This window comes from Ceratotherium simum, chromosome 7 (genome assembly GCF_057802395.1).
Source record: "Ceratotherium simum simum isolate JZ-2026a chromosome 7, ASM5780239v1, whole genome shotgun sequence".
Classification (NCBI taxonomy): Eukaryota; Metazoa; Chordata; class Mammalia; order Perissodactyla; family Rhinocerotidae; genus Ceratotherium; species Ceratotherium simum.
This window is the reverse complement of record NC_141906.1, coordinates 39,259,561-39,284,843: the sequence shown is the minus strand read 5'-3', so window position 1 is coordinate 39,284,843 and position 25,283 is coordinate 39,259,561. Positions and strand designations below refer to the sequence as shown.

Sequence of the window (25,283 nt, the reverse complement as noted above, 5' to 3'; positions counted from 1 at the left end):
ACTACCACCAACACACCTTAAAAAGATCTTTCACCTACAGCTCCCCACATAGTCCTCACTCCAACACTTGAGAGAGAGATAGGACAGTCATTACTGTTGTTCTTAATTTCCCAAAAAGAAAGTTGGAACTCAGAAATGACAAAAGATTTCCAATACTAAGAAATTGTGAGATTAAATTCAGACCTAGATATCAATGTTCTAAAGCAACATTCCTTTTAACGGTTTACTCAACCCCTCTGGTTCTCAATTCTGTTTACGTGTTTGAATCTCATGGTAAGTTTTTGAACACTGGGGATGCTCAGGCCTCAATCAACCCTAAATAATCAAATCAGAATCTCTGGGGTAGGAGCCATGCTTTGCTTTTTTCTTTTTTTAAGTTTTCCAAATGATTCTAATGTGCAACCAGGTTGAGAACCATAGTCCTACTTTGATCTCATCACATCCGAGCCCGCTCTGCTGCTGCTCCACTGCTTCTCCCGAGGGTGACTTCGGTGGTAACCTTCATTCTATGAGGCCGGTACAGCATCATTTAGCAATTTCCAGCAATGAGCTGAAAGGCATTTAGAAATAGTTCACCCTTCGAACTCTGTCTCCTGCAGTTAGAGTACGTTCTGAAACCCCAGGAAAAAAATTCTGGATAATTATTTCTTGGCCTCCCTTCTAATTTCTCTCAAATGTATAAAATTACAATGCAATTCAATCGCAATGACATATTTTATTTAAAGATTAAAGCCTTCCATTATATTGTTTTTTATTTCCTTTGCTTGTATTCAGTTTAATAACCCTGTTTATAGAACCTGCTCTATAGTTATCATATATTGGTGCCAACTACAGAGGGGTGGTTTTAAAATTCTTTTAATAGCACGCTCCATCAGTAAAACACAAAAAGTTGCGTCTAGTATATGTATATTTCTCTACTTTAAATTGCATACGTATATCACTGTGCTAATATATTATGCACATTTTAAAACACACGAAAAATAGAAAGATGAAGATCAATGTGATAAATATTAATAGAAGTTCAAATATTCTTTCCTGTACCCAGTGGATTGCCCTGAGGTTCATTTCGTACTGTCCATTTTGGTGACCACGGCTATAGAGGAAGCTGGAGTCAATCAAAACGTCACTGCCACTTGCTCTCTCTCTCTGTGGAATAAAAGGTTAAGAAATGCATGAATGATTAATGAAGGAGGAAGAAATTCACACTGTTGGAGCTTTGATTGTGTCTCTTATAAGCTGATAAGACCCGGTGCTCACATTCTGTACCAGCCCTTCATCCTTATATCCCATGCCTGACACAGAGTGAGTGTCCAATAAATGTGTGTTGTTAGTTGAATGACCTTCGTTCCTTGTCCTTTTCTCTCTGACTCAACACGAATGTAAGATAAAAACTTAACACAGATGCCTCATTCTTCCTATAAAATAGGGAATTTTGATTGTTTTTTCTTTGGTATGCCACATTGTTGTTTTGTAACTCATTTAGCTTATTATTTCAACATTTATGAAGTGCCTACTATTTACATAGTATTAGCTCTGGGAATAAGATGAAAAAAAATGAAAAAGATCTAATCATTGCCCTTGAGAAGGTCGTTCGGTCGGTCTTTGAGGTGGGAAGAGGCAGTGCAGGAGTAAGTGGTGTACCAAGTAAGGAGGTGATCATTTTCACAGAAAGAGCCCTAAACAGGAAGAAACTATTTCCAGCAGCAGGATCAGTAAAAGTGCTATGTCTGATTATGCTATCTGATTACAATTTATATACTGCTTTATATTACACGGTGTCTTTTCAGGCTCATGTTACCATTTGCTTCTAAACACAAGTAAATCAACAAATAAATCAGTATTATTCCCGTTTTACATATAAGAAAATTAATGTTCAGTAAATATGTTGTCAGACCAAAGTTCATGAAACTAGGAATTGAAACCAGATCTGATTCTACATTCAAAATTACTCTCATTATACAAAATTGCCTTCATTTCTAAAAACACGTAGGTTTAAAATATGACTCTTATTTCTAATAAATTTAAGTCAATTCTCTGGTCTTGAGAAATCAACTTCTTTCTTTCCCATTCCAACTTCCCATCACTCAAGACATCTTGCTATGAGTATCTCATAATAAGGCCATTGCACTTAGTTTCTCTTCTTCCTTTATTTTAGTATATGTGCTGCCGAAGCGAGCACGTTCTTCCTTATTTAAAGTTTTTGTTCTTGTTCATTTAAAAAATAGAGTTAATTGGGTTCTAGCCATAACTAATGCATGCTCATTGCTGAAAAGGTGAAAAATAAGAAAATATTTATTATCCAAAGATAACCATTATTAACTTTTCCTATTTATTCCTAGTTATTAATTTTAAATTAAAATAAATCTTACTGTAACTTCAATGTTCTACAGAGATTTTAGTGTTTGGTTTATGCATATTTATTTTCATGTCATTCACATTATTACATCAGATTGGTTCCCTTTTTATTTTATCTTACAGTCTAGTGATCAATGACTTTGTCTCCTTTTTAAAAAGTTAACTTTGGAGTTTGTGAGTTTTTTACAGTGTTTCTAGAGTCTCCCATTTCCTTGCACTATGTCTTAGATAACTTTTATGTTCCTGATCACCTCCCGGTTTGTCACCCCACATTGGTATTCCTGAATGAACATGGAACAGTCAGTATCTCGCCATCTGTACGTTGCCCATTCCTCCTCATTACCACCCTCTCCTGCCACTACACCTCCAACCTTTGTACCATCGCATATATATTTGCTTATGCTCATTTGAATTCCCACAACACTTGCCACGTTCCCTTCTTGCGAGTCTCTTTCTTCAGCTGGTTTACCCTCTTTTGTCTGCATCATGCTCAAATTCATCGCTCCCTATTCTATTTGCGGGATTGAGTCATCTCACCTCCAACCTCTTTTTGTTGGCCTCAGTCCTCTGTTCTATTGCACAACACAGGCTGCTCATATATCCCCTGCTGTGTAGTGCACCCCATGGAAACACTTCATTCAAATGCACACGATTTTTTTTCTGAAACCAGGCCAATTGCTCAGTGTTCACCATTATAGGCAGATACTGGATGCAAAAGAAAAAAAAAGAAAAAAGACAATGAAACACAATGACAAGAGCAACTAGCCAATCAGTCTAATGTCCCTTCTCTCTGCGTACAATCAGCTCCAGCTCTAGGCCCTTTATCTTGAGAGTTCATAGGATAATGCACACATGTAATTAACCCAAATAAACCCACTTTCGTGAAAAACATGTTGAAGACTTCAGCACAAAAGAGCACTTTTTGGTCCAGATCCTGTACTATTCTGAATTTTTAAAAAGACCACACAGAAGCCTCATCAGCGGTACCCTAATTAAACTCATCACTTCACAGATGTTTACAGGAAAATGCTCAGAGAAAATTTTCACCAAGAATTCCTGTTTCCTGGGAACAGAGATGGGTGATGACAATAGTAATAGTAGTAAGAGCTATTAATAAATACTTTAATGTGCATGTCACTTTACACAGGTCAATACGTTTAAATCAATAACCCTTTGAGGCAATGATTATTATCATACCTATTTTACATATGTCAAAACTGAGGCTAAGAAGATTAAATAAGTTTCTCGAGATCACACAGCCAGTAAGAGCCAGGACCAGGACTCAGATCCTGGTCTGCATAATTCAAAAGATGTTCTTTTAATCATTACATTCTGTTGCCAATATTGTACCACCTGTTCCATAACTAAAATCTGTGTAAATTTTCCAACACTTCATAGTCACCAAATAAAAACCAACTGAACTACCACTATTTTAAACTACCGTTATTCCTCCAATATCTTTTCTTTTCCCACTCCTCACCTCCACTCTTTCCTCAACTTCTGCTTTCTGGTCTAAAGATTTTCCTGGTAGTCTGAGAGTCTGTTAGCAAAGTCATTCTCAGAAAATGTGCTTGAAGGTAACGTTTTCTAGATTGTTTCATTGCCCACCTTAAAAATGGCAAAAGTGCAATGTGATAAGCACTGCCCACATCTCTTTTTCACTGATAATCTCTTAAGCTGTGTGCTTTCTGTAGCCTGGGGAGGGAGACAACCAGCCCTTGTCAGAAACAGAGCTTTTGTGCCACTTGTAATGTAATCCAGTCCAGTTAGTTTCTAGCCTTTAGAGTCTTTATCTTTGGCTTGTCATCCCCTCTGTATTATACCAACAAATTCCTTTTCTCTTCTGTTTTTCAATATAGGTGTTTCTGGGGTCCATGGTTACAATATTCAGAGCCACCCTAGGCAATTGTTTCTTGAGAGAAAACACCCACTTCCATACATATTTTAAACCATTGTATGTGGGCATCATTTGTAAATATTCATTATCTAGGTACAAGTGGTACTGCCCTAAAATAAGTGATTAATCAAATATATAAGAAGATTTTAAAGAGACATATATATCAAGCTACTTTCCATTTTACTTATTTACTTTTTGACTATGTCAATGTATTTGGATGATCCACCACTGGATTAAGAGAGAAGTATAAAGATTACTCAGGCTTTTATAATGCTTTGGAATTTTTGTTACTTCTATATGTAAACTTGGAAGGAGACTCTGTTCTTCTAAAGGGAGAAAGAATACATGATGTCAGCCTTAGGTTTCAGTGAGCCAACGCTCAAGGGTAGTCTCATTTTCATCTTTTCAGGAGGACTGTGATTCAGCTGATGGCTTTGCCACTTGGAGGCTGTGTGACCCTTTGTGGCAAGTTAACCTCTTCAAAGTCAGTTTTTCTCATCCGTGAAATGGGCCTAATTATTAATGTCTGCCTCATGGAGCTATAACCAAGATCAGTTACATGATTTATGTTAAAATATATACATAGTAGTATTCCATTGTGTATATATGCCACATCTTCTTTATCCATTTGTCCCTTGATGGGTACTACTCAGCCATAAGAAACGATGAAATCCAGCCATTTGTGACAACATGGATGGATGTTGAGGGTATTATGCAAGGTGAAATAAGTCAGAGGGAGAAGGTCAAATACCGTATGATCTCACTCATTAAGTAGTAGATAACAACAACAACAAAGGAACATATAGAGACAGAGATTGGATTGGTGGTTACCAGAGGGGAAGGGGGCGGGGAGGAGGGCAAAAGGGATAATTATGCACACGTGTGTGGTGGTAGATTGTAATTAGTATTTGGGTGGTGAACATGAGAACATGATGTAATCCAGGCAGAAATAGAAGTATAATGATGTACACCTGAAATTTATACAATGCTATAAACCAATGTTACCGCAATAAACAAAAATAAATAAATAAATAAATAAATAAAAACATATACATAGTACTCCCAAAATATATGGCGTGTAAGTGTTAAATAAATGTTAGCTCTTATTATTTTTACTATTGTTTTGTTTTTTTCTGTGTCTATTACTAAGGGCTACCATCATCAACAGTGTTTTCCACACTTGTAGTCCCTCTACATTCTCACTGTCTACATGGGTCTATTCTTCTATCCATTCATTCCATAAAAAACTCTGTCTTATTAGAATATAAGTTACAGAGGAGCCAGGACCTTATCTATCTGGAAGAAGCCATATAGTTGAATAGTTAAGAGCATGGTCTCTGGAGCCAAACTGCCTGGCTTTTAATTCTGCCTCTACCACTATTAGATCAATGACTTTGGGCCAGTTTCTTAACTTCTTGGAGATATGCTTTTCTCATCTATAAAATAAAGATAATTATAATAGCTACCTTATAGGCTATTGTGAGGTTTGATTGTGTTAATATATGTAAAATAATTTAGAATAGTGCCTGACACGCAATACAGGCTGTATGAGTCTCTGCCATAATTATGATTATCATTCTTATTGTTTATCACTATATCTCTAATATGTAGAAGAGTGACTTATAATAGGTGTGCAATGAACATTTCATCAATGAATGAACAAGGGCTAGACACTGGAAATACAAAAGGATTGAAGAGAATGCCACTTGTGTAGCAGGGAACTGTAGGAACCAGTAGAGAGGCTTACAGCTTAATGGAAAGCTCATGGTCGGCATTCATACATGTCAGTCAGGGTCAAAGGTTCAATTCCCCCCAGTTTCAGGGTCCCTAACTGGGGCTACACCACCAAGGATTCACTGGCACATGGAATTAGTATAACAACATGAGGCCAAAAAAGAAAAAAAAAAAAAGCAATACCGCAAGGTATTATATGACTAAGTGTTAATTGGATAGTACAGAGTAGGGATCCAATGTAAAGCTCTTGACACATTTATTTTAATTCTACATCATTTCAGCAGAAACTAACTAAAGAATCACTCCATTGAAAAATAGCAGCCAAATAAGGATAACTTATGTATTTAAAGTACTTCCTGAATATTTTAAAACCATTTAAGAGAAGTGCTGCAGAGATCCACTGTAAAGCCACTGCCGTGAAGTGAGAAATGCAGCTGTGTCACACGCTTTGCTGTCCAGTAAAGAAAGAGGAGTTGCTGTTAAGCCAATAGCAATAGGTACCCTTGAACTTGCTCACCTGCAAAGACCTGTGTTCCAACATTAGTACTCTTTCCTTAGAAAATAGACTTATATTAAATGACATTTTGATGGGAACAATTTTTAAAGTGAGAATAGCCAAGTTTGTTGAAGCTGTAGGAAAATGGAGGCTCTCATATAGTTGTGGCATAAAACTAAACTGGTTCATGTTTCCAGAGGGCACTTTGGGAGTAGGTATCAGAAGCCTTATAATATTCATATAGTTTGGTCCAGCAATTCCACTTGTATGATTTATCGTGAAGAAATCATCAAAGTTGTGCACAACTATAGAAAAAGGTCTATGCAACATTATTTGTAGTAGAAAAAAATTAGAAGCAAACTAAACACGCTTTAGTAAGAGATTAGTTAAATCATTATGTTATATCCACGCAGCACAATGCTCTTTAAAAAAACAAAAGTCATGTTGTTGAAGAACATTCATGATATGGATAAATGGTCACTCTAGATTTGAAAAGCACGTTCCAAAGCAATGTATATAATATGGTCACAATTGTTTGAAGAAATATATCCGAATAGAGAGATTTAGCATGATTTCTATTTTCTTCTGTTATTTTTTTCGTTTTCTTCAATGAATATGTATTACTTTTGTAATCACAAAAACTATAGCATAATAAGAAAGATATTTGATGCCTCTTCTCCTTTTTCTACAAATAGTATTCTTATTTCCATTACAATGTATTGCTCCTCATAGAAAAAGGCAGAAGCAGCCTTGTTTTTTAACATCAACAAGTGTACCTTATCTGCTTGGCTGCTACCATTAATCCATCTGTTCTATCGAAGTATGATATAGATACTGGACTATAATCATTGCAATTTAATCTTTAAATAAAGTCATAATTCTATGTATCTTCTTGCCTGAATATTTCTCTTCACCTGCATAGATTTGGCTCTAATATTTAATTTTTTCCCCTTTCAGGTAAACAATTACAGTTTAGAAGAAGTAACACATGAAGAGGCGGTAGCAATATTGAAGAACACTTCAGATGTAGTTTATCTAAAAGTTGGCAAACCCACCACCATTTATATGACTGATCCTTATGGTCCACCTGATATTACTCATTGTAAGTACCACACTCGGTGTCATCTTTGAACACCATGCCGGGTTTGCAAAACTGGGGTTCTACAAAACTTGGCAAAGTTCTCTGCTTGTACCTTTACTCTTGTTTAGCCTGTGGAAATACTGCAGAGGGATCCTGTGCTTCACTCTCTGGTTGCCTTACAGAGCCTTACCTAGTGTTTTGAAGGTGAGACACCCTGATGAGTTGACAAGTCCACAATTATGGAAAGGCTTAATGATATATGTTGTGGACAATGTAGTTATAATAACATAGGAGGAACACATCTTTAAAGGCTATTTCTCAAGCCCCTAAAGCATGATAGCTGTCATGCCATGATATTCTCTCTTCCTAGTTCAAATCTGTATTAGTAGAGTGGAAAAGAGAGGCTGGCAAAATAGACCAGAGATTGCCCTATGGTTCTTCCTGGGGGAGAAGATCTTGAACTTGAATGGTGAAATTATGATCCTCAATCACCATCATCATAGCTCTTACCATTCCCTGAATTTGTTATATTGGTAGGGAAGCCTGCGAAAATTGTCAGTCACTATGGCAGTAGAGTGAGTTGGGGGTGGGGGCTTGTAAGGCAGCAACTTACTATGAAATGCTGTGCTGGGTCCTTACAAAGTCCACTGCTAGATAAGCCATGTATTTTCTCCTCCTTTTTTTTTTTTTTGTGAGGAAGATTAGCCCTGAGCTAACATCTGTGGCCAATCCTCCTCTTTTGCTGAGGAAGACTAGCCCTGGGCTAACATCTGTGCCCTTCTTCCTCCACTTTATATGGGACGCCACCACAGCACGGCTGGACAAGCGGTGCATTGGTGTGTGCCCAGAATCTAAACCCCGGGCTGCCGCAACAGAGTGTGCACACTTAACCGCTGCGCCACCTGGCTGGCCCCTCTCCTCTTCTTAATAGGTCAACAAGAACCTTATCTAAGGTTCTGTTTTTGGGGACTAGGTTTAGAGACAATTCATTTTTTTGATGTGAGCTTAAGAGACCGTTTTATTGACGTCAGTAAGCTTGCTCATTCTGAAATTTTGAGAAACTGGTTGTGAGATTGGGAACTCAGAATGTCTTCAGGACCTGCCAGTAATTAGTACTATGGTCTTAAGCAAGTCATTTAACCTCTCTTAGATGTAGATGTTTCTCTTGAGAGAAATTTAAAGGTTGAATAGTTTTGTTACCTGCCCATTACATTAACTATTGCTTTCTTAATGATGATTCTAAAATGACTTGCCCCAAAATATGTCTTTTCTCAACCAGGCAGTAAGCTGAGATCAGCCTTACCTTAGGATAAGAAAGACTTTTAACTTTCAAAGTTTTTCAAACTGGGTGAAATTGTAAAAATCAGCCTTGAGACTCTATGAGCCATTTCATGAAGGTCAATGTCAAAGAGAGAAAAGGGAGAACACAAAACTTTCTGTTCAATTCAAGAAATATGTACTGAGTAGCTTCAATATGTGCAAGACATCTTGTAAGGTAATGTGTGGGATACAAAGGAGATACAATCATAGCCTTCAGAGTAAGGAAGCTAATTCAGATATACAAATAGCAGCAGTATTTGGCGAAATAAGAGGGATGTATATGCCACGAAAGAGGTGAAAATAAATGTCCTTTGAGCGCTCAAAGGAAGAGGATATCACCTGTCTTTGGAAGATCTGAAAATCTTTACACAGAGGGTGGCATTTGAATTTTATCTTGAAGAATGGTTGAGATTTCAATATCAGAGAGGGGGTAGGAGACAGAAATTGTAGGTAGTACGTACAGTGGGACAAAGTTATGGATGTTGGGAAGAACGTGCTTTGTTCAAGGACCATAGGATATGTGTAAGGGGGATATTGAAACGGATCAATCTTGTAAGAACGGTGAAAGAGAGAGTTTATATTTAGTACAATAGTGGCTATGGAGAGCATGTAAGCAAGAGAACAGTATGATCAGAGTTGGATTTCTCAGTGTATAAAATGGATTTGAGGAGAGAGAGGGACAGGACCCCTAGATAGGAGGGGTTTTCATTCACCCAAAAAGGAGATGAATTAGGGTGGAGGAATAGAAAAGAAAGGCCAGAGTTTTTAGCCTTTCTGGGATGGGAGTACAGCATATTTTGGGATTAAAGTCTTATACAAGAACCTGCTCCTAGGAGCCTTCTGTTTTCGATGATTGGATATTAGTTGTGTAAAAAGACTGTGAGCTCTGCAATTAGAAAGCTAACATTTTTGTTTCAATAGAAAATTAATCATCATTCTGAAAGTATGTGCTGGGTCTCTCCTCCAATTCTTCTCTTCACCTAATTATACTAACTGGGCTTACAGATATAACTGTTATTACATCTTTCCAACCCTAAGGTCACTGTGTGCTTGTACATATTAAATGCAAACAAACAGCAACTTCCCCCTCTTGGAGGACAAGAAAATCTTTGGCATGTAGCAAAGCCTTTCTATTTTTACAAAACTATAGCATGACACATTGAATCACCCACATAACAGGTTTCTTTTCTTTTCTTTTTTTCACCCCTTAGCTTATTCTCCACCGCTGGAAAACCATCTACTCTCTGGCAACAATGGCACTTTAGAATACAAAACCTCCCTGCCGCCCATCTCTCCAGGAAGGTACTCACCAATTCCAAAGCACATGCTTGTTGAAGATGATTACACCAGGTCAGATATGCTTGTTGATTAACTGAGTTTGTGATCATTACCTGGAAGAAATTGCATTTGCCTAACGTGTCAGCCATTGCTTTTGGGGCTAACTAAAGCTTCTGAGCACCACTCAAACTTATTACACTCTTGCCTCCAGTGGAAATCTGCAAATATTTGTAAACGTGTATCATTGTCCTCTGTTAGAAAGCAAAATCACAAATTCTTTGTGGATAAATAGTAATATACACTTATCCATCACTTTGCAAATTATGAAAACTTTCAAAATCAAATCCCATTTGAGCTTTACAGCCATACTGTAATATGGGTATTACTACTTGAAAAAAGAAGATGGTGTTGAGGTTCAAAAAGAAGGCAGTAGTATACCAATATTACACATCTGATTAGTGGAAGAGTCATAACTGGAACTCTTGTCTTTTGACTCTGAATTTCATGTTCTTGCCACAAATTGCTACCCACAATTCAATAGAATTGGGGAATCAATCAACCTTCCATCTAGTGCAATAACCACAAGCAGAAAGGAAAGGGATGAAATTAACTCCAAATGGTTTGAATTTTGTATACCCCATTAATCCCAGAAAGGAACAGGACAGGCACAGAACCATATTGATAATCCACAAAGTAAAACCAAATTTAGCTAGCCTACCTCTGAAAAAAGTCAGATCTGACAGTTTAAAGAGCAACTTAGTTTATTTAATGGTCACTGGTAAGGATTCAATAAATACTGTATGACACATAGGGGCCGGCCTGGTGGTGTAGTGGTTAAGTTCACGCACTCCACTTCAGTGGCCTGAGGTTCACAGGTTCAGATCCCGGGCCCAGACCTACACACCGTTCATCAAGCCATGCTGTGGCAGCATCCCACATACAAAATAGAGAGGATGGGCATGGATGTTAGCTCAGGGCCAATCTTCCTCAGCAAAAACAGGAAAGATTGGCAACAGACGTTAGCTCAGGGCCAATCTTCCTCACACACACACAAAATAAAATAAATAAATAAATAAATAAATAAATACTGGATGACAAATAAATGAATGAATAGGCAGACGAATAATAAGAAATGTACATTTTTTTCTTTTTTATCTTTAAATGATTTTGTTCCAAAGTGATAGATGCTCATTGCATTTGGTGAAGTAATGCAAAGATGTTCAAGAAACAAAAATCTCCCCCAAACTCCTTCCAGAGCAATCTGTCTTGAGGTTCCCAATGTGACGGCCTGGCTTGAACCTTTCATACCTTCTCCATGTTCATACAAACATGTACAAATGCATACTCAGATGTAGGTGGGGCTTGATGTTATTTTTACAAAGTGAGTTCATATTTTACACATTGCTCTGCAACTTGCTTTTCCCCGTAGGAAAAACTTTTACCCAAAATGAGATTATGTATAGATATGTATGCTTTTATTTCTGAAAATGTTTGTGTGTAAAAGTGATAGAAATAGACCCTTTTGGCTTCATATTCTGCCTTTCTAATGAAGCCATTTGTCAGCCTTTAAAAAAGGTGAGGCGACTTCCTGCTGCTTGACTTTCCTCACTGGGACCCATGCATGCTTTGGTGTTTTCATTTCTTTGCTATTTCTTTTTTAAATGATTAAGCATTTTCCATTTATTTTACAATTTCAGGTTTGCTGAAGTAGCTTGTTACATCTTTAGCCAAGGAATGAAATGTTTAGATGCTGCAAATGTGCATCTGTGCTGTAAATCAAATATAAACTTCTTTCTCTGCTGAAACATCTCATTGCTATGCTCTTAATTAAAATGAGGGCTGCAGCAAAGATAATATTCATGGCTCTCTAAAGACTTGGGTAAATACAGGCCCCTTTATTCGCCAGAGCAGTGATCTATTTGCTCTCATCCTATCGCTAATATTTGATATGATTTTAATTTGAAAATGTCATTTTATCTTTCCAGGCCCCATAGTACATTAAAGTTTATTAAACCCCCTTCATAATCCAGGTCCTTTTCTAGCTGTTTTACATATGCTATCCATTTAATCCTTCCAAAAACACAGAAAGAAGGGCTTTTATTGCCATTTTATGGAAGTAGTGAAGTTCAAAGACATTAAGGAACTTGCTTATGGTCACATAGCTTTTAAATAGAAAACCTGGGTGCCCTACCAGCTTTAAAATCCTGCTAGGAGGAAACATTTTAATTTTCTCCTTATTTTTAAAATGAAAGCCAAGTTGTATAAGACTGTGCTCATCGTAGAAACACGTGGCTAGAAAGGGACCCAATTGAGATTTGGTAAGCTGTAAAGATGACTAGCTCAAGATTGAGAACTACTTCTACCACTGGCTAACTGTGTGACCCTGGGCAAATCATTTAACCACTGCAAGCCTCAGTTTCTTCATCTGTACAATGGAAGTAGTAATCAAATATACCTCAACAAGTTATTGTAATGATTAAATGAGATAATACATACAAAGAACTTATAACAGTGCCTGACAAATAATGAATATTAAATGAATGTTATCTATTTACAGTAGCTATACTTTTATTATGATTCTTCATCCACCTAAGGTGTCACGTGGAATGTTTTTACAGATGGTGTACTAGGAAGAGAGTCCACTTCTTCCTACAGCATTATGTTTCAGTATTGAACTTCTTGTTTCACCTCCTCCCTTGACAATCTCACTAGTAACTCTGTGAAGAATGTTCTGAATGGCTGGTACCTGCCAAACTTGCGAAGTAAATTATATCAGTTTACAAACACACATAAACACACATACACACACACACACACACACACACACACCCTTCCCCCTCTCTCACCATTGCTGTGTCCTCTCATAGGTACTCTGTGCTGCAGGCATTACTGTGACTCAGAGGTATTTTCTCAGAGGCAAATTTATTACCTCATTTGTAAATATTTATTGAGTACAACCTACTAGACAGTGGGCACTGCACTAGGAATGCAAAATTGTATAAGAAACAACATCTGTAAGAACTATCAAATTGGGACAAAAAATAGATAAACTGGTGAAAGCCCCAATGCCTATTCCCTGATTATGCATAACCCCTCCGTGAAGTTTTCCACAAAGCCTAATTTATTATTGTTTTTAATCCTGAGATTGTATATCTTGGTATCAAAATGTCATTTCTTTTCTGGTAATAAATGGTAGTTACTTATTTTACTATATTCTTACCAGAAAATGAAAAGTTGACAACTTTATCTCAGGTCTCATTTTTTAAATGTAAAAGATCTATAAAATCCCAAGATGTGGGAACTACTAATAGAAACAAACAAAATTAGATGAGTTCTATGAAGCGCTCTCATGTCACCCTAGCAGAGTTCTTTAGCATCACAGGAGGCACCTAGTAAATATTTAAAAATGAATCTGAGTTTTACACAAATGCTGTAGGAAAAGCCTATAGTGTTGAAGAAAGTTTTAAAGAGGAGATAAGTCTTGAATTTCAGCTTGAAAAAATGTGTAGGTATTGGTAGGAGAGTCAAGAGATCAGGAAGGGCATTCATGGTAGGGGATAGTACGTGCATACTCAAGGAGAAATGTGAAATAGAATAAAATGAAAACAACTATTACAGTGTGAAATGGAAGACTCATAAAGGAAGATAGTACCTACCTTTAAATTATCTTTACATTCCTATCCTTTCTCTCATATGCCACCTAGTTGTATGATTAAAAATATATATAGTAGTAAAAACAAAAAGGTCACTACTATGCACCGTTAACACTAAATGCTTTAATATGTATTATTACCATTATATTATTTATATGATATTCTTATTCTTGATTTTTAAAGATAACAAAAATGCCCAAAGAGTTTAAGTAATTGCCTAATATCATACAGCAAGTAAATATCACAATCAAAATTTGAATTCAGGTCTTGTCTGTCTCCCAAGGCCTCATCCCTCCACTCACACCCCCCATCTCATGCAGTCTCTTTCCATGGAGAAATGTTGGAGAAAAAGGACTGGGCTCTAAGTATCAGGAGACTGGGTTCTAATCCTGGTTCTACCACTTACCGCCTAGATGACCCTGAACAAGCCATTTAATCTCCGTGAGTCTTGATTTTCTCATCTATGAATTTGGGATAAAGGGTCTTCTAATTTTCTCATGGAATTATGAAATTCGAATGTGATAATATGTATGAAAGTTGTCATGTTTAGAGGACTATATAAATTTATTATTATCCTAAGGTGTTATAGTAGTTTATATTTGAGGCCTACTTTGTATTTTCCTAGAATAGTACATAAGGGAATGAATTTCTAGTGATGGGACTTGGGCTGATGGGGAAACATTTCTGTGGAATGGGAACCTACCAACAACCTATGGAATCATATCAAATTGGCAGCCTTTTATTCCATATGCTCATTATATCTTCCTCTATCTGTTGTAAGAAATATTTCTCTGTTTTCCTGATTCATATTCACTTTTGTTGGGGAAATACAGTAAGAACTTTTTAAGGACTTTTGATCAGAAGAATGCTGTAATGACTTTGTCATTTTTTTAAACGTCTTTTTTACTATTTAAGGAAATGTATATCTGAGAAAACAGGGAAATTTTGTTTTTCCACTGATTTAGAGAAAGAACATAAACAAAAAGGTCTTGGATAAAATGCTCTTAGTAGAAAGCCTACTGAGTCTCCTATAAATCAATATTCATTGTGATGTAGATACTCTGGTCTTCAATTTTTTGGAAACAAAGCTATCACAATGCCACTGAGATGGTTTTTTGGCTCAAGGAATTATTGACAATTAGAGTTGGAAGGGCCATAAATGAATATATAGTCTAATCTCCCTCCATTTGATGGGTAAGGAACACAGGCCCAGCATGGTCTGTTGGCTATCCCTGAGTCCCATAACTTGTACATAGTAGAATCAGATTTAGAATCCATGTCTTCAGCACCTAGTCCAGTGCCCTTTCTATTTCACTAGCTGACGCTCACTATTTTTGGTTTTTGTATGGAGTAAAAATGTAATGATTACGAAAAGCTACAATTACTTGTGAATCAATGATCACCCGTGAGCGGTGCCCACTTTGTATATTACCTACAACTATGGATTCTGCCTCTACTGAGCCAAGTCTTCCCTGGTCACCCAGAAGAGGTGTCAACTACACACTCTAACCATCTGACTAAATATTCTCAGGATACACAAACAAATCATTGGTACTAATGTGAAACCAAAAAACTTGGAGATGCAAAGTAAAACTGCTCTTTCAAGATGTGGGGACTTAATTTCCCAAGTTATCAATGTGATAAATGTATTATGAAAGCCAGGGACCTAAATTATAGCTGTGAGTGATGTATTTCCCAGAAACCAAGTTCACCTGACCCTTAGCTTAGTATACTCAGCTATCTTTCTGATTGGCTCTACAGAATGTTCCCTCACATAATTTGGTTGCTCAAAAAACATAAGCCAAATGAAGTCTCAAGAAAGATTTCTTGTCTCCAGAAACTTTCAAAGACTACTCCAAATCGTGACTCTGATATTCATCAGTTTGACACCCTTATTTATTATATAGTTATTTACCCATCAGCCTAGAGTCTACCTTCACTCTATTCTCCCCAAATTATAGAACACTAGCTTACTGGATATAATATCTAAAATGCATTCCAGTTATCTTTTCTGTTTCTTTCATTTGTTCATTCATTTAATCATTTGGTGAATATTTAGCTTCTACCACGTGTCAAGCACGGTTGTTAGCAACAAAATTACAATGGTGAACAAACTAGGCAAGGTTTCTAGAATACATTCTAGTGTATTGAATAGGAGATATATGATAAATGAGTTAAGTTTAGACAGTGATAAGTGCTATAAAGAAAATAAAATAGGATAATATGATAGACAGTGATTGGGGAAGAGCACAATATTAGGTAGAATAACCAGGGAATGCCTCTCTGAGGAGACAGCTTATAAGCTGAGACCTGAATAAAAAGAAAAAAGTGGTACTATGAAGATCAGGGAAAGAACATTCCAGGAATAGTGAATAGCAAGGCTGAAGTCACTGAGGCAGGAATGTTTAGTGTGTTCCAGGAACGTAAGGACGTCCAGCTTGGCTGGAAAGAGATGAGCTAATAGGGGCATGGTAGAAAATTAGGTTGGAGAGCGAGTCAGGAGTCAGATGATGTAGGACTTTGTAGGTAATGATGAAGTGTAGCTTTAATTTTAAGTGCACTGAGAATCCATTAAAGAGTACTAACCAGAAGCATGAAATAATCTGATTTATGTGTTTAAAAAAAACCCCTCTGACTGCTATGTGGAGAAGTAGAGGGACTATTTAAGAAATGAGGGGAGAGATTATGGCAGCTGAGATGGGGGTAGGTGGGGGAGAAGAGTTGTGAAGGAATCTAAGCTATACTTCAGAGCTAGATGCTACAGCCAAGTTTCACAGGAGGAGCAGGTGTGTCTCAAGCAGGCTGATTTACTACTGACCATTTTTCGTCACCCATAGAGTGATCTTTCAGGAACAGCATAAGTGTTTGCACTGGTACTGATTTTTTTCCCTTGATGTTTAGATCAGAACGGGTTAGAGGCTAAAATCACTGTTTATCAAATCTGTCTAACCACATGCTCTTAGGCCATGAAAGATGAAATTTTTCTTCTCAGGATCTGAGGTAGAGCATGAAGCTTTCTGTACAAGCACAAAACATGCAAAATCTTGCATTGTGTCATAAAATCTTGGGAATATCCTTAATTGCTTTAATGTAAACATATTTTGATTACAAATTAAATTATTTTTATCCAAAATCTTAAAGTGAAAGTGACACAACAGAAAGGATTTCTGGGGATACTCAGTCCCTGGCAAATACCACAAACTCCAAGGTACATATGAGTACCCTGGTTTGAGAAGCAGCAAGCTAAATTACACAAACTTGTCAGTTATTAATTCTGTGCTATAGAAATAGCCCCTTAATAATGTCTCAAGATTTATGGTTTTCATTAGGGACAGGCTCTCAAAGAATCAGACAACACTTTCCATCAGAGTCAAGGCTGGGCGTGTTCTAACCTCTCTTCCTTTTAACTTATATTTAAACTTGAAACCATTCCTGGATGAACTGAAAGTTCCTTCTTTTGACATAGGAAAGAAATATTTTTTCACATTCCTTTAACCAAGTATAGTAGAAAAGAACTGGGTATGCCCTATACAGACAATTGACCCTGCTTTAGAATTACGATCTGTATAGCTGTGATTAGGTGTGTGGGCTCTGGAGCCACCTTGCCCAGGGTCCCACCTTGACCGCTTCCTAGCTATGTGACCTTGGGTAAGTTATGTAACCACCCTTTGCCTCAGTTTACTCATTTATAAAAGAAGGAGAATAATAAGCTTTCCACCTCATAAGCTTATTGTGACGATAAACTGAATTAACACACGTAAAGTAGTTGAAAAAAAGTAAGCACTCAACAAATGTTAGCTGTTATTAATACTATTTAAAACAAAGATTTAAGATGAACTACTCCACAAATAAAATCATGTTTTCATAAACATCCCCATGGAATGGAAATGTAGCCAACAATGTTATGGAGCTGCTCAAACAAAATCTACATATACATGTTTTTCAACTTATTTATCTTGTGGAGCACATTAGAATGTTTTATTACAGAAAAGTCATATAGTCTTACTGCTTTATTAAGGATCTTTATTTGTATAACTACAATGAATATCTAGTACCAGCTGCATTGAAAATCTAATATAGGATTCAATGGAACCAAATATGATAAAAACCAGTTTATCAATCTGGCCTCTGTGGCTAAATACAATTATCCTCTAGATAATTTCTTGATTTTGCCCTATTTTATTCATTGCAGCTCTCAATGACTAATACCATGTAGCTTTTCCTTTAAAATGAATTCTGCAAAAACAAGGCATCAGACTCCTCACATCCTTTATAAAGTACATTAAAGAACTTAACCAAATCAAAGATTCATCAGCAATGTCTCTGAGTTATATGTTTTGCTGTATGCTGCATGCCTGATTTCTCCGATGTGGATCCTGGTACTATAATGTCTCTTTTGAAGCAAAGTGTAGTAATGGGAAGGGAAGAGTGGGACAAAACTAGTGAGACAGATGGAGGATAAACCATTAAGTGTAAGCCTCAAGGGACGTTTTCTCTTTATTGATGGTGGTTCCACATAACCGTTTAGGTTTACTTACGTAAACTGTGAGGCATGATTGCTAGAGCTATCCTGTTAGAAACAGAGAGAGTGGGTATGCTAATGGGGAAGTTGACAAATCTTAATTAAAGGAAGATACCCAAATATGTATTGGAAAACATGTTAAGCTGCTGTTTGCTGTTAGGGAAATGAATTTAATGTTAGGAAAAATGAAACAGTAATGGGGATTTTAAGACTATCTTTTATAGATATTTATCATTTCTTATGTATGTAATAAATTAGCCAGACATGAACAGACAACACTAGGCCCTATAATTTTATGGAAGATGGTTATTGCACATTTATAACTATTGTTGTTATAGATGTAAAATTCAAATACCATGTAGATAGTTATTTAATCAAGGCTGCATTACATTTTAATAGGATGAGTTCATCCTTGGCTGGTTGAGGCAAAAAAGGATAAATGATGGCAGTGGAGGAGAATTTTGGAAGGACCACTGTAGAAGTAATCAACCATTAAATGATCCCATCCCCTTGCATTGCAAGTTAACTACTATCACCAACATAATGTGCAGGTTATTTCTGGCTCTTATCTGTATGATATTGAAACAGAGTATATATTATTACTCAAGACAAGTAGACATGGCCTCTTCCTCTAGGAGTTTGTTTTCACATCTATATGTCAATAAAGCAATAGTAGACAGAAGGCAGCTGATTCCTAATTGTCCACACGTGGGTATATACTTTGAAAATTATCCATGACAGCAAATCCCCAAGTGACCTCCTGCCATCTCCTGTATCATTAGCTGCTGTGGGTGAGGTTACCATATTAATATTAATGATTATCGTAAAAAAAAATAAGAAAATTGTGGGATATAATTATAGCATTCCAAAAACATATTCTTATATATTTTAGACATACATTTCATAAGTTTTGGCTTGCTTCATTCACTTTTTGCTTCTAGGGAATTTAATTAATCTGGATAATTAAGCAACCTGTATCTGAGTAAGAAAAAATTTTAAAAATACTGCCTTCATATATTTTCCCAGACATGCTTTTCAATCTGTATCTCTATATCTATTTCTTTCCCCTTTGTTGTCTTATACCCCTCTTTGTTTCTTTCCGATAAGTTCTATCTTATTAATTTCCCTAATTGTAAAAATACTATGTTTTTGTGGAAAAGTTGTAAAATAACAAAAATAAAGAAAAATTAATTAAAGTTACTGTATCACCATAAAAGGATAATCATTATTAATATTTGATATATTTCCTTTGAGGTTTTTTTCTATGTCTGTGTATTTGTTTATAAAATTTGGACCCTACTATGTACAATGGTGTGTCTTTTTTTAATTTAGCATTTTATCTTGAGCATTTTTCATGTCCTTAAATAGTTTTCAAAAACATATTTTTAGTAGCTTTATAATATAGAAGAACCATAATTTACTTAACTACTTTCCTATTTTTGGACATATAGGTTGTTTCTAGGATTTTCTTATTACAGGTTATGCTTGTACAATCTTTCTGACCCCATCTCTTGATTATATATTTCTTTAAGATAAATGCCTAAATCCCCACTGCCTAATCATCACCTCACTTGGTTGCCTTATAGACATCGCACACTTAACATTTCCAGAAACCAACTCTTGATGTTTGTCCCCAACCTGTCTTCCATAGGAAAATATGATCCATGATCAAGAGAAAAATAAACCAACAGACACAGACCCAGAAGTGATAGACATGACAGAATTGGCAGGCAAGAAGGTTAAAAAGCTATTATAAATATGGTCAATCTCTCAAAAAAGTAGGGAAAGAGATGTGAATGAAGAGAAATGGAAGATATGAAGTAAACCTATATTAAACATTGAGTGATGAAAAAATAGTGTCTGAAGTGAAAATTAGTATCACAATAGATGCTACAGAAGAAAGGATTGTGAACTTTAAGGCATAGCAATAGGACCTATCCAAATGAAACACAGAGGGTAAAAAGACTTAAAAAAAAAAATTCTAGTAACTTGTGGCACCAGAAAACACAGACTTTGGCATATCAGATAGTCAAAATTTTTTAACATTTGATGAAAATTGTAGTCATATTGGTCTGGGAGTCTCAACCAAGCCCAAAGATATTATGAAGAGCAGAACATAATAAAAATAGAATTCTTGTGAAACCTAATGCAAGCCAGAAGACAATAGAGTAATATCTTTAAACTATGTGGGGGCTGAAACAGAGTTTGTGGCCTAAGCAACAGCATAGTGGAGCTGTTATTACTAAGAAGGGGAAGACTATGGAAGATTGGGGATAAACATCAAGAGTTTATTTTTGGAAATGTTAAATGTGCGGTGAGTATAAGGCAATCTAGTGAGATGCTGATTACACAGTGGGGATCTAGTAATTAGCAAAGCTGGGATCCAAAATCTATATCTTTGACCACACTATTAAAGGTAATGCATCTAGTCTATAACAGGATCTGGATTCAAACTTACTCCAAAGTCGGGCTCTTTTTGCTGTGCTGCATGGGTGACATTATTAGCTTTAAGATTTCTAGAATTTTATCTGTGCTTCATGTTAGTCTTTGTTTTTTCTTTTGTCCATAAAGGTAGAACTAAAGTTTTATATCATTGTCCCCTCTCAGCAACATTTACAACCTATTCAGGGGAGGCACTCAGCTTTCCTCGGGAAGAAGTAAGACCTCCCAGTTGGTGCAGTTCCAGGCAGGGGTTCAGTCCTTAATGCCTATCATTTTGGCTATAACACCAGACCCCATATGGTTGCCTTAATGAACATTTTAAGTCTTTACCAAAACAACTTAGCAGTCCCTGCGAGTACATGTGCCTATCCTAGATGTTTTTAAATTCGATTGACCTTGAAGTGGAATGATGTGAGTTCTTTCTCACGTAGACTGCGTCCTAATGGACATGCTGTCAACTAATCCATTGTGGTCCAATATTTTGCTTTATTTTTTCCCCCTAATCTTTTTCTAAAGTCTCATTTACCATCTTGAGACAAAGGATGAAGGCGAAATGAAATAGCTGAAATAAATGTGATAGCCAGAGATTTCAAAGCCGATTATGTGAGGCCTGGCTCTGAATTTATAGTAGTATTAGTAAACCCTTATATCTGTCTAGTACTGCACAGATATTTTTCTTTTTCTCATTTAGTTCTTATAACATTGTACAAAATGGGCAGAGAGATGTTGTTATACCTGTTTAAGAGATTGAGAATCTGAAATGATAGAGATTCCATGATTTCCCCCACAACAGGTTGAAAGTAAGTGGTAAATCCAGAACCCAGAATCCAGAAGCAGGGTAGCATCTTGGTTAGGAGCACAGATTTTAGAGACAGAATAACTCTGGGTTCACCGCTTGCTAGCTGTTTGACCTTGGATGAGTTATATAAACTCTCTGTGCCTGTTTTCCCATCTATGACTATACCGTGGGTTAATATCAGGATTAGATGAAGTAATCTATGTAAAACACTTTGAACAGAGCCTGGCACAAAACAAGCTGCATTCAGGTTAACCATTATTACTATCATTATTATCGTTATTATTATTATTATTATTATTATTAGCCTTGACTTCTGATTCAGAGCACCATGGTGATTATAGGACCGGCTACAGATGTGATTGATTAGCAGTGCTGGTTAGGGATGGTGGAATGAGATTAGGATGTTAATGAAGGGGAAATGGCTTCCAACTAGCCAATAAAACATAGATTTATACTGTATTTACAGTTGCCTTAAAGAGTAGGTTTTGAGATTTTTATGTTGATTTAGTGATGTTTCCTTTATATTTCAATGTCTTTTAAAAGTATATATTGATCCTAATTAAGAAGAATCTATTCAAAACCAGGACAAACTATAAAAGTTATATAAAAAGAAAAGTCAGGACAAACTATAAAAGTTATATAAAAAGAAAAGTCTAAGTGTTACAGGGACTGATTTTAATCTAAAAACTCTAAAAGTAAGAATTCTAGAATGTTAAGTAAACACAAATATATACCTTCCCCAAATACTCAGATTTACCATGCAGGCATTGTAAAATTTTTTAAATAAATACAGTGTTTACGTTTGTGTACCTTCATGATTTGAGCACAGAAATCAAGTATATACATAGCAACATCTCTAATGGTACATCCCAGTTCCTGGGGTAGCATTAATTCCATGGCTTCACTGTATATTATTACATTAGACCATGTATGGTTGGACAGTTCCACATATAGTCTATATCCAAATCCATATAATATTAAGTGTAGCTCTAATAAGGTTATGCTGAATTTAAATTCATAAGAACTAAAGGGAGCTATATAGGAGTTGCAAATTAGTGTGGAACTCATAGTGAGAATGTGGCCTACCTGGCTAAAGCAAAGTAGGATCTTCCCCAGAACCACTCTCTTCTGTAGCTTACAGAGAAATATTTGGCTAAATTCTGCTTATAAAAATTATATCTGACTGGTGAAATAATGAAAGGTAAATTTCTTACCTGCCCTTGAAAAAAGAACTTAATAATTACACTTTACAGATATTAACATTTATCAGCTAAATACTGCCAAGTCAAAAAGTTTTAGGGCAGGGGCCGGCCCCGTGGCTTGGTGGTTAAGTGCGCGCGCTCCGATGCTGGCGGCCCGGGTTCGGATCCCGGGCGCGCACCGAGGCACCGCTTCTCCGTTCATCCTGGGGCCGAGTCCCACATACAGCAACTAGAAGGATGTGCAGCTACGACATACAACTATCCACTGGGGCTTTGGGGGGAAAAAATAAAATAAATAAAATCTTTAAAAAAAAAAAAAAAGTTTTAGGGCAATACTTGTTATCTATAGAACTGAAAGAGATAATGCAATTCAAAAATGTGACTAATTCATACCTTTCTCAAAAAGAACAGTTCTACTATCTAAAATTGTAGTTGGAAACTCTGACAGCTCATTAGTCACCTGTGAAACCTTTATAAACATGGTGTCCTGAGCCCCACCACAGATCTGCTGAATCTGAGTGTCCGGGGATAGAACTGGGACATTAGTATTAGAAACAGAACAAAACCCCTCACAGGTGATTCTGATGCACAGGCAGGTTTGGGAACCACTGGCTTAAATTCGTTATGTGGTTGACTTCAGAAAAATTGTATCATCACCAGAAGTAGAAGCAAAATGGAGCACATTAGAAGAAAACATAGACAGGCATTTCTCCCATAGGGTAAATTTTCACAAAAACAGTAGATGACCCTAACCACTGACAGTACTAGTGGTAATGTACAAAGGAAGGGCATTGCTCCTGAGCAAGAGTTGCCAAACACCGAATTTGTTCAGTGGTGTTTAGATTTTGTAATTAAAAGTACTAGCTATTTAAGTACACCATACCTGTGGCAGGTATGCATTTTATTCTACAAACACAAAGTTTTTTAAAAAATGGCACATTACTTTATTTCCTTTAAATCAAATTACATCTGATAATAGGCCTCTATCTTGCCTGCTTCTCATCTTAAAGTCATCCCTGAACATTAATTCTTTAGGATCTCAGACTTGTGAAGAACAAAAACCTGGAAGCGAGTTTCTTTGGGAAAATTCTGCATCCCCTCCTGTATCACAATCTCCAGTGAGGCATGGGAATACAAAAGTCTGATTATCTGCTTCAAACTTGTGGAGGAAAAAACATAGCAAGTTCAAAACACAAGTTAATATTTCAATCAATTATCCTACCCCCTCTTTTATTATTTACATTGCTCAGAAAAAGCAGCTTATGTTAGTCTAATTCAGAAACACTCTAGTTCCTAACCCCCCTTTTCATGTTGAAACAGCTGTTTTTATAAAGGAATCTTAGATACTTCTAGGTTCCTTAAGTACAGAGCTACCACTTTACAGCAGAACAGACAATATCCTTGTGGCTAAATGCCTATCAGAATCAGGAATAGCTGTTGCTCATCTCATGGACCTATCACAGATGCCAAAGCAGAAAAATAAAGGCTGTGAGGAAGTGGGTTGAGAATTCTAATCCAACTTCCACACCCATATTAGGCTGCCACCTACCTGCCTTGGATCTGTTGTGTCTAACTAGATGCTCCTCATGGGAACCCAGTGATCTAGATGCCTCTGCAAACACAGAGATTCAACAACGCACACAATTACTACATATACTGTTGGCAATTCTTATTTTCCTTTACGTTTCCCCACTTAGTATCCTTCAGTGAAGTATTGCATAGTAAACACTGGAGTCAGAGGCCTGCATTCAAATCACAATGTGAACACTCCCTCATCAGTGCCACCTGATCTTCTCTCAGCCTCAGTTTCCTTATCCGAAAACTTTAGGTAATGTACACTGTGAAAGTGTGTTGCTGTGAAGCTTAAAGGTGATGATGTATGTGACCAAATAGTGACTGAGAAATTTGAGGATCCTCTGTTATTGCAATAATCTTAGATTCAACTACTTCCCTGCCCTACCTCACCATCCAAGAAATCCAATTCCAGAGCCCAGGAAAGTCATGTAGACTTTACAGAATATTTCATATGGAGACAAAAGAGAAGATTATAGAATGACTTTACTCTAAACTCTGTATTCTGCATTCCACACTGCTGGACACTGAGGTATCCTGAACTGACCACAAGATTCTTGACACAAACCTATGGAGTCCACTGGCTCTTTGATGTTTCAACTGTTACTTTTCACTGTGTCTGTTTTTATTGTGACGCTCATGCAGTTTTGCTGCCTGGTATCCATCTTAGCTGTGATCAGAATGTGCCGTTCTAAAATTTCTTCCATCTGCTGAATCTATTCCAGACTGGTTAGATATAGTAAATGGAAGGTTTAGCTCTATTGATAGTCTTAAAAAGACAAAGAAAAATCTCCTCTATCTGGTTTCATTATTGTTGTATCTGCATTCCAGTAGTTCACTTAACAGCAGTTCTGATTTCCATGAATGTGCTGGTCTAGTTGGGTTCTCCAAAAAAGCGGTCTTTTCTGGATCCTTGAGAGGCCAGGAGTCTC

General features: G+C 36.6%; 1 protein-coding gene across 11 annotated transcripts in view; it reads left to right on the top strand.

The window, feature by feature from the left end:
* Positions 1-25,283, top strand: part of DLG2 (discs large MAGUK scaffold protein 2) — a 1,864,788-nt gene that overhangs the window by 1,408,756 nt on the left and 430,749 nt on the right. For all 11 annotated transcript variants that reach the window (XM_087433531.1, XM_087433533.1, XM_087433536.1 and 8 more), the window contains 2 exons: positions 7,440-7,584; positions 10,095-10,233. In XM_087433531.1, coding sequence (XP_087289657.1) covers positions 7,440-7,584; positions 10,095-10,233 — 284 coding nt within the window. The remainder of the gene's footprint in view (positions 1-7,439; positions 7,585-10,094; positions 10,234-25,283) is intronic.